Here is a 10,711-nt window from a genome sequence, read left to right on the forward strand (position 1 = left end):
ATCTTATCTTATCTTATCTTATCTTATCTTATCTTATCTTATCTTATCTTATCTTATCTTATCTTATCTTATCTTATCTTAAACAAAGAGAGTATTCATTTGATTGTTTTCTCTTCCTTTAGACTCCAGAGATCATGGACACGTGTAAAACCTGGGACGGTCCCAGCGGCTCACACAGCAGCTCGGTCGCATCTCAGCTCGACGCCGAATCGGTGCGGCGGAGCTACACGGCTCCCGATCGCACCGGCATCCGCATCTACTACAGCCCTCCGGCCGTGAGGCGCACGGAGCACCGGAGAAATAACCAGGACGCCACAGATCCTCATCACGTCCAAACTGGCAGCTTCTCTCTGGAACGCGACGCTGGTTTGCCGCCCGCCGCCGACTGTCAGCACCAACAGCTCGCGACCTCTTTGACCTCTTCCTATGAGCAGTGGCTGAGCTCGCTGTCCCAGCAGCACCGGGAGCTGCTGGAGAGCAGAAGCAGCTGCATCTCCAGTTCCATGCCCAGCATTATTATCAACAGCGTGAGCAGCGGGACTGCTAACAGAGTGGTGGACGGGATCACGTCCACGTCTCCGTTCCACAGCCTGGAGATCGGAGAGATTTCGGCCAACCTGAGCGACGACATGAAGGAAATGACCAACTGCGTCCGTCAGGCCATTCGCTCTTCTTCTCTGGAGAGGAAGTCCAGCAAGGAACCTGGGACTCAGGTAGGGCTTTTCTTTAGGATTCGTCTCGATAAAGTTTCCATCAAACTCCTCTCTGATTTTTTTTTCCCTATCCAGCCTGTTGGTGTTTGCACCAGGTCCACACAGACTGCAGCTCAGTCCGTCAGCATCGGGCTACAAACTGAGACCTTTCCCAGCAGCAGAGGGACAGCACTACAATCCAAAGCTTGGTCTCCCCGCCCGTCATCGACAACCTCCTCCTCGCTGGCGTCGGCCCGAACTCGTCAGATCTCGACATCTCTGGATAAAGTTCACAGCCGCATCGAGAGGCCGTGCTGCTCGCCCAAGTACGGATCTCCAAAATTACAGCGCAGGGTGTCGTCCGGTAAGCGCCGCTTTCTCAACTTTTATTTAAAAAAACATTATTTTAATTTTTTTTTTGCATTGTACAAAGTTCCTGCAGATCCTTAAAAAGTCTTAAAAGGCCTTGAATTCATTGATCTAAAAGTAAGGCCTTAATTAGCCTTAAAATGTCTTAAATCAATCTTCAGAAGTCTTAAAAATATTAACACATTGTAAATTGGATGACTGTAATTCGTATCACATATTAAAATAATTGCAAACATTTATTTAATTTTGAAATATTCGCATTTAAACATTCCCTTTTGACATCACTTCCTGTTACTTCACATGCAAGTATCTCAACAACTGTTCATCTGAGCAGTGAGAAATTCGTTTTTGTAATATGTTTGTAATGTCTTTCCTAAAAATGCATTCATATTTCTTACAAAAATTTAATGTCACAGGCACTTTAAGGTTTCATCTACAGCAAACTGGGGTTGAGAGCCCATGTATTACAGGATTTTCAGGAATTAAATGAGGTTTAAAACTGACTACTAAGAATGTTTTTTTGCTATATTTAACAAAATCGCAGTTAGATATGGATGAAAACAATTAGTCTGTTAGCAATATTTGAATATTTCAACCAAAAATACTTTGATTCCTGAGTTTCTGCTAAAATTTTAATTCTTTATTTGTGTTAATTGTGAAATTGGTCTTTAAAAAGTCTTAAATTTAACTTGCCTAAACTGTAGAACTCTGTTGTAACAAAGTGAACGTCTGCTTTCAGGCTCCACCTCCAGACTGGACGGGGCGTCCTCCAGCAGGGACCGCAGCTTGTGGAGCCTCCAGCAGAGGCCCATAGGTGGGGGTGGGGGCTCTGCGTGGGCCCGCTCCACCACCACGAGGGACAGCCCCGTCCTGAACGGCCTCACCGACGGCCTCTCCAGCCTTTTTAGCGTGGTGGAGCACTCTGGTAGCACAGAGTCACTTTGGAGGGCTGAAATGGGTACGACTAACCAGAATTTTTTATAATATATATTTTTAACAGGGTTCCCACGGGTCCTTGAAACCCTTGAAAGTTTGTGAATTTGAAAAAATGATTACAAGGCCCTGGAAAGTTTGTGAAAACAGCTAAAAATTACACTTGTCCTTGAAAGTTCTTGAATGATTTTGGGGATTGAACTTCTCTGTTCACTCGACTGATTTTCATCATCTGTAAAAAAAATAATAATGATAAAAAATAGAATTAAAAAAACTTACATTTGTTGCGGTGGATAACAGGATTACGGTAAACCGACGTGGCTTTCAACAAATAACGTGAGCCATAGTCATAGTTTTACCCAATCAGAGCAGAGTAGGGCGGGTCTTTCTTTCTGAGCCCAGGTGAAGCACCACAGCTCCTCCTGTCCTCACCGAGTGTCTGGACATGTTCACATCCCCTCCTCTCAAACTGAGCTGCTGAACCTCCCAGGACATAATTACATGTCCATGTATTTTAGATATAAATGTTGGGTACACATTTAATCCACTTTCTTTCATTGATTCTGACTCAACAATTTATATGTTCAGTTTTTCATCGAATTTACATGAAATTAAATTGGTAACATTCGGCGGTAGTAGAATTTGAGGAAATTGGTACTGGAAAGTTCTTAAAAGGTCCTTGAATTTGATGTTGACCAAGGTCTGGGAACCCTGTTTTAAGCAGATCTCATGTCTGTCATTAGTGAAACACACCTGTGATCCCTGTTCTCCATCAGGACCCAGTCAGACTGCCAGCCCAGCTCGGCAGCATCCCGCTGCAGGAAAGCCCTCCGTAGCTGCAGTTTGTGGATCGGACCCCAGCTCTCAGAAGTACGGAGGACTGGTACAGGAGTTCTTCCGCAATGTCTGCAGCAGCCGTAGCCCAGGAGGAGTCGCCGTGCCTGGGGAGAAAGCTCAAAGAGACTCCCTCGCCGGCCTCGGAAGCGTGGGCGTTCCGGCTGGGTTCGGCGGCCTGGATGAATCCAAGCTGGACTGTGTTTCGGCGGGTGTGGGCGCTCTGTCCGGGCTAGGTGGGAGCAATGACAGCGTGACCCGAATTGTTAACAAGAGGCTTATGAGACAGACAGCTGGGGAGGAGATGATCAGCATCATGGGAGGAGGGAAGGAAACGAGCATCGCCGCGGCTGCAGGAACAACGCTGGAGGTGAGTTTCGCGTTAAACTCCGAAGCGGCGCAGTTTTCTCTCTCCGTTTGAAATTGCGCAGCGCTGTGCAATCACACGCCTTTCTGTTTCCCAGGATGCACCCTGCGACTGCGCCGCCCAGTCCTCCTGCTTCGCCCGACCGTCCAGAGCAGCTGCTCGCCACTGCAAGCATCGTCCGCAAGAGTCTCCGGCTCCGACGGAGGAGAAAGGAGACGTCTGTAACGAGTGATGTCCCCATTAAAAGACGCACATTTACTTCTTACTGCCACGAAGAAGCTTCTCAAACCAGATGTACACACACACACACCTACCACACAGGCGCACTGCCAAACCCAACACACACACTTATTTGTTGAGCGCACACAGCACCGACTGCCTGACAGACCCACTGCCACCTACACATTCATTTTCACACTAATTAACTCCTGATGCCAAGGACTGATCCAACATCACAAAACTACCAGCAGATCAGAAAATAGACACGTTCCTCCACTACAAACTAATCAATACTTACTATGTGCTGAGGAGACTCAAATGATGATCTTAAATCATGATGTCAGGACTGAATAAAACAAAACACAACATATTAGGTACAAACAGTTCAGATCATCGTCGTTGCCATAAGTCAGGTTTATAGACATTTAAAGTTGTAATGAAACTTTGGGAGCTATGAAACTTGTAGTAGCTGTAAAATGTTTTACTTTGAGACAGAAGCTCTGAAACTTTCCGTCTTTGAGATGTAAGATGATCTACAGAGTGATGAACTACGTAGAAACACAAATGATGTGCTGGAAAGTCACGCTGCTTCGATTGCTTTTGCACAAAAACGCATTCCAGCCTTGATCACACATCGCAGACGGATAGCTCACATCGTGTCCTCTGTTAGTTCACCAAACCAAAACTGTTGGGTTGGGTCTCCCAGCTGGACCAGGCTTTGGATTTAAATGATCTAATGGCTCTAAAACGAGACCATAAAATGATCTCATTTATAAGCAAAACCAAAAACGGCCAAAAATCTGTTTTGGTTGTTTTTATGTAAGAGTACACTCTGCTCTTTGGAGGGTTTGACCACAGATCCTGGACCTTTTGATAGTTTTGAAACCATCATTTATAAAAGTAAGAAACTTGATTTCAAAAGCAGATGGTGATGTCAACATTATTCATAAACCTTTGAATAATATATCAATGAAGACATGTCCACACCCAAAGTTGACATAAAATAACTTGTTTACACACATTGGCGATTTTTCCTTATTCAGGTCTAATTGGGACCAATATGCTCAGACTTAGAGGTATTTTTAGCGTTTCGGAGTACCGGATCTGAAAAACTTAAACTGCATTCCGTTTTTGTTATACCACACGGCGGACATTTGTTTAAAAACTTGACTTTAGTGCATCTGGAGCCTTCATTCTTTTTATTTTATTTTATTTTTATTTAAGTACACGAAGGAATTCGTTATGATGTTTTGGTAGAGAAAAGCTCAAACTGAACAGTTCAAAACTTAAAAAAACGTAGCTTCAATGTAAACTTTTTTTTACAGGTCGGGAACATTTGTAACTGTTTATCTGAAGTCTGAGTGGTTAAAACACCAAAAGATTTACCTAATTCAAAAAAAAATAGATAAAGGAATTTTTTTAACTTAATTAAATATTCAAACTTTAATATTTAACACTGGACCAGATAGCAAGCATTTCAGGTTAATGTCTGGCACAACTACTAGAATGCAAGGTTTATTAGTTAGCTGAAACGATGGAGAGCATCATAAACAAATCAAGCGTCTCTGATTCAGTTGCTTTATATGTCGTCGTTTTTCCTGATTAATGAACGTATCAAAGTGCCTGTTAGACTGTCTGTTAGCTCACACTGAAAGCCAAACAGCCTTTACAACCAACCTGTCCTAAATTCACAATAAAGTACTGTATCACAATGAAGGAGAAATGCTATAGGAAGACATAGTATGCATTACCTTTTTATAACGAGAGTTTTAATATTGTAATATTTTCTTTGTTTTAGCCTGGTTTTTGTTTCTAGTTTGTTATCTTGGTGCTACTTGGTGTAAAAAAAACCTGCTGTGTGGGCTTGTTGCCCTAAAACAAGGAATCCACTCGTCTGTGTACGAGTAGCAGTCCAACACACAGTTTGATGACTCAGCAGTTTAAAATAGGGCATTACAGTAACAGTGTGTGTGTTTAAATAACACGCTGAGGAAAACCCACAGTCTGTCTGTCTGTCTCACCCAGAGTCCAAATCCAACTGCATGAAACCAGTGTCTGGTCTGGGTCCTACAGGACTGGACTCTCTGATGTAAAAATAAAAAATAGAAATCACCGCAGATAATTTTTTTTTACCCAAGCAGTCTGGTTCATTTAATCACAAAATACCAGGTATTACAAACATTTCCAAGAAACTGAAGCTACCACTGCTTTTTTATTTATTTATTTATTTTGTATTTGCAGTCAAAAGCCAGATTTGAAGAACTAAATTCATCTTAACGCAGGTTTAAGTAAAACATTTTTTAAGTAATAAAAATTAACACAAAGGAAAATGCCAAAAAAAGACACTGTGTTTGATGTTAATAGAAATAATAAACAGTTTTAGGAGAATCATGAATTAAATGGACTTATTAATGAGTTTATTTGAAAATGAATTTGAAGCCGCTACAATGATTTTTATGCTAGGCTACTGAAAGAAAGCTCTGGGTTACAAAGCAGAAAGAAAACAAAATGAGACTGGTTAAATTATTTATACGAAAAAAAAACACTTTACTCTCACCATCAGTATACTAATCATGTCTTTGCAGTTAAATTCTGTTTATCCAAATATGCTTTTGTCAGATACTAGCAGTCAATAAGAGTAAACTTAAAGGCACTGCTTAAATTATTAGGAAAAACAGGCCTAATAATCAGTTTTTGTGAGAAATATATCAGTTAAATGTCAATTAAACTTATGTGGGTCACAAAGTTTTTATTGGGCTACTTAAAATATCTATCAAAATACAGTATATAAAACAAAAAGATCTTGAAAAGTTGTGCACAAAATACAATGCAGACAGACAGGTTTGGAGCCCTCTGTTTCCACTGGTCTTGCCAGTAGTGATTCAGTTGTCCCAGTCTCTCCTACCACACATAAACAAACCACAATAATTACCACTGGCACCGTTTGTGGTTTGTAGATGCTCTGCAGACTTACGTCAGAAATAATAAGCCATTGCTTTGTATCCGTTCTTGAAACCCTTAATTTTGCATTTCATATAAACTAGTGACGTGTTTCAACGTCAAAAACACACATTTTTTGTGTAAAACGGGAAAAAAAACTTGCACAATGTACAAAAAATACATCGTTACACCCCGGTATGGCAGGGATTTTGATATATTTTACCTGGTTAACATGACTTCATGTATTTTTGTTTTTCTGATCACATGTATGAAACTCTGGGCAGAAGGTTTACCAAATTCTGTTCTACCTCTGACATCATTAAACACAAACCACATCTTTTTGTATATTAATCATAACAATATTCAATTAGTTGCAAACAAAGTCATTTTTCCCCCCAATTTCATAAGTCTAACCTGTACACATAAAGGCCACTTTAGTGCCTTTCCTCTTAAAAAAAAGTGTCTTGTTTTTATTAAAATGTCTAATTTATTGTAAAATATTTGACACATTATTATTGTTACAAACATCGAATTATTTACATCAGGAAATTGTTTAAATGTTGTCATTTTTTAATGTGCAGCTGTTTTTAAAAACTTCTTGTGTAGCTAATGAGTAAAATATGAGACGAGATTGGAGGGTGGCATTTCTGTGATGAAAATAGAAATTCTAATAGTGCATTTTGATTCAATGTCTTTGAGCTGAAACCATGAAGTACTTTAGACCAGTGGTTCCCAAACTTTTCAGCTTTTGACCCACAAAATACCAGCAGCAGAGACCTGAGACCCCAGCTGTTGTTGGTTGATGAACATTGTTTTCACGTCAAATAAACAAGAGCATAGTAACAATATTTATTATGCTATTTTTGTCCATTTTAAGTACACTAACTGTATTTTTTTGTAACAAAAAAGGCAAAAAAATTATTGACAGTTGTAATTTTTTGTGTAATTAATACAGAAAATCTTTTCAGGACCCCACCCTGATATTTCGGGACCCCACTGTGGGTCCCGACCCCAACTTTGGGAACCACTGCTTTAGACCATGCGATGCTTCTAGCACGTTGAATAGGATTTCTTATTTTAATGTTTCAAAACACAGAAATGATGAATCTTTGTTCGACTTTTAGTTTTATTTAATACGACGTGAGATATTGCACAACAGAGATGGAAATACATTTCAAGTCCTGCGTATTTTTCCTCTTGCGTATTTGTCATTTCATCAGCTAAAAAAGGTTTTTACAGGTCACACATCACCAGCCAAAATGTCTGTGAGCCTGTGAGGGCAACACGTTTATTTCCTGTTTAATTTTTTTTTTATGTTTCTGTACCGTTCAAAGGATTATTACATGCTGGGATTATGTAAATAAATTCTTAGCTGTTCATGATGGTAGCTAAAATCTAGAGACTGCCTGTACATTTGCTTCGTGTAATTGAATGTTTCCTTTCTAACGATGCTTGATTCATAGATAAAAGGAGAATGCTATGAAAGCTAACTTAAAAAATAAAAGAGTACACATTTGCCCTTGTATTGTAACGAAGAAAGGAAAGGTTTGTACTCTGCCCCCGCCCCTTTTTTTTCCTCTCTGAGAAAAGCTGAATGTCGACAGCTGATCTGACCCGGGGGTCGCTGTGGAAATATGTAGCTCTCTCCTTCCTGTAATCAACACTTGAGCATTTCCTCTGTACATAGGTAAATTTTAAATTAAGTCAAACATTTAAAAATGGCGTCAAAATTGAGGAAATCGTGTCCAACGTAAAGGACATTTTTAAAGGATGTGGATATGTTTGTTTTTACCAAGGTAGCTCGAAAAATAAGATCTAACTGCCCCCTGATTGTCATAGAATTCACAAATAAATGTTTCTTGAATTTTATTGTGATTTCTTGTCTTTTTTTTAATATTCAGTCTTTAACTTGTATAAAATACTCACTTTAGAACACTGTAGGTGAGATCAAAAAGAAAAAATTGTATAGGTCTTCTGGACGGGTTCTTCTCTAATGAAACGTTTCGTCTCTCCTCCAAGAGACTTCTTCAGTCTGAGAGTTTCAAGCAAAATTCAGACGGGGTGGAGTGATACTGGCTATAGCAGCGCTGTGGGAGGGGGACAACTGAAAACGGAGGCCTCCACCTCTGTTTAATGATGGACGGTCTTTCTTCACAAAAATGGCTTCTTTTACTCCTCTCTCAAACCAACGTTCCTCTCTATCAAGAATGAGAACATCCTCATCTCTGAAAGAGTGACCGCTGGCCTGTAAATGAGTGAAAACTGCAGAGTTCTGGCCATTAGACGTAGCTCGTCTGTGTTGGGACATTCTTTTGAACAGTGGTTGCTTTGTTTCCCCGATGTATAACTGGTCGCTGTCCTCCTGGCACTTAACAGCATATACAACATTGCTCTGTTTGTGCCGGGGCACCGGATCTTTGGGGTGAACCAGCCTTTGCCGTAATGTGTTTTGGGGTTTGAAAGCCACTGGGACATCATGTTTAGAAAATAAACGTCTCAGTTTCTCTGAAACACCCGCAACATACGGAATAACCACTGGTTTGGGGTCTTCATTTTCACCTGAAGGTTGCATGGAATCCTGTCTGTTTCCTGTCTGCTTTCAGGAAAGCCACATCAGGATAATCAGGATTGTGATGAAAGACCGTCCATCATTAAACAGAGGTGGAGGCCTCCGTTTTCATCTGTCCCCCTCCTACAGCGCTGCTATAGCCAGTATCACTCCACCCTGTCTGAATTTTGCCTGAAACTCTCAGACTGAAGAAGTCTCTTGGAGGAGAGACGAAACGTTTCATTAGAGAAGAACCCGTCCAGAAGACCTATACAATTTTTTCTTTTTGATTTACCTGGATTGCTGAGATGCATCAGGACACTGTAGGTGAGAGTTACATGCTGTCTGACAGATAAGAATGAAAACAAGCTTCAGCTGTAAAAGTGTTCATTCCACCTGCTGAGGAACAAAAAGAGAGAAAGAACCAGGCATATGGGGTTTTAATGATGTAAAATTTGGAAAAGCAAACAAAAACAAAGCCAGAATCATTCAGAGAGGATAAACAGGCAGCAGCTGTTTTCTTATTTGCTGTAAAGCAGCCAAAACTGCAAACTAACCAACTTTAATGATCTTTTTTTTCGTCATGGTTTCCTGTCTATCCTTTGCAATAAAAGGAATGACAGACTGTGTCCATGGACAGAAAAATGAGGCTCTGTGTGTCCTGTGAGCACAAAGAGAGGGAAGACTGAAGCTACAGGGATTGCTTTTACAAATTCAAGCTTATTTGAATTATTTATTTGGCCTTTTTACTGATTCCTGCCAACCCCAGCATCGATATTCACAGATTATTTTTACAGTCACTCTAAACCACACCAGAGGTTTATTTGCGTTTTGAAATCCTTCATCTCTCCACTTTGACTCAGTCTTTGAATAAATATAATAAATTTGACCATTAAGTCTATCTAAAAACACAATTATTTTATTAGAAAATGTTGATGCAAAATAAAAAGTTTGAGTTGACTTTGATACTCGTTTGAAAGTCATCGATTTGCTTCATTAAGTTTCTCTCAGTTAGTTCCTGTCAGTCTCAGTCACAGGAAGTGACCTCATCATGGCAACAGAAGAAAACAAAGGGGACAACTTCCTGTTTTGACTGGAACAAGCTGAGATATGTAATTTTACTTTTGGCAGCTGTGACGAAGTGATTAGGAGAGTTGTCCTGTAACCGGTAGGTTGCTGGTTCGATCCCCCATTTCAGCTGTCTCAGTCGTGTCCCTGGTCAAGACACTTTACTCGATTGTCTACTGATGGTGGTCGGTGGGTCAGTGCATGGCAGCCCTGCCTCTGTCAGTGTGCACCATCACCAGTGTGTGAATGATTGAAGTGCTTTGGGGTCCATATTGACTTGATAAAGCAATAAATATAAGTTCAAGTCATTTACCATGTATTTTATTTTAGCAAGTTATTTTAAATTTATATTTTAATGTTGCAACATTGCATTTTAATGATGCAATCAGATCGTTTTCAATTCATCCCAGAGGGAAATTAGGTGTTTATTGTCTCATTTATTATCTCATTTTGTCTTTCTTGTGTAACTGATACAAGCAAGATGTTTCACGACAAACTGAAGCCAGGTCAGTGGAGCTGCAGGTGTGTGAGAACACACAAATCTCTGCTGCAGGTGGGTTCTGGGGTGGAAATGGGATCATTTTCAAAAACAAGCTGGCTCTGAGATGACACCTGTCGAGAGCCATGCGGGCGGCTGCCAGAGAATGAAGGAATACTGACAAATTCTCAGCATACACTCGTATCTTTCGTCCATATCTGCATTACAAACAAGAGAAGATGGACTTGATGGGGGGTGGGGGG

At 40.4% G+C, this 10,711-nt stretch overlaps 1 protein-coding gene across 3 annotated transcripts in view; it reads left to right on the forward strand.

Moving 5' to 3' along the window:
- The window catches only part of mtcl2 (microtubule crosslinking factor 2), a 92,074-nt gene extending 84,937 nt beyond the window's left edge, over positions 1-7,137 (forward strand). For all 3 annotated transcript variants that reach the window (XM_014001783.1, XM_014001784.1, XM_014001785.1), the window contains 5 exons: positions 123-713; positions 789-1,056; positions 1,801-2,019; positions 2,771-3,198; positions 3,293-7,137. In XM_014001783.1, coding sequence (XP_013857237.1) covers positions 123-713; positions 789-1,056; positions 1,801-2,019; positions 2,771-3,198; positions 3,293-3,427 — 1,641 coding nt within the window. In that variant the 3' untranslated portion in view covers positions 3,428-7,137. The remainder of the gene's footprint in view (positions 1-122; positions 714-788; positions 1,057-1,800; positions 2,020-2,770; positions 3,199-3,292) is intronic.
- The last annotated feature ends 3,574 nt before the right edge of the window (positions 7,138-10,711 follow it).

This window comes from Austrofundulus limnaeus, unplaced genomic scaffold (assembly GCF_001266775.1).
Source record: "Austrofundulus limnaeus strain Quisiro unplaced genomic scaffold, Austrofundulus_limnaeus-1.0 Scaffold10, whole genome shotgun sequence".
Lineage (NCBI taxonomy): Eukaryota > Metazoa > Chordata > Actinopteri > Cyprinodontiformes > Rivulidae > Austrofundulus > Austrofundulus limnaeus.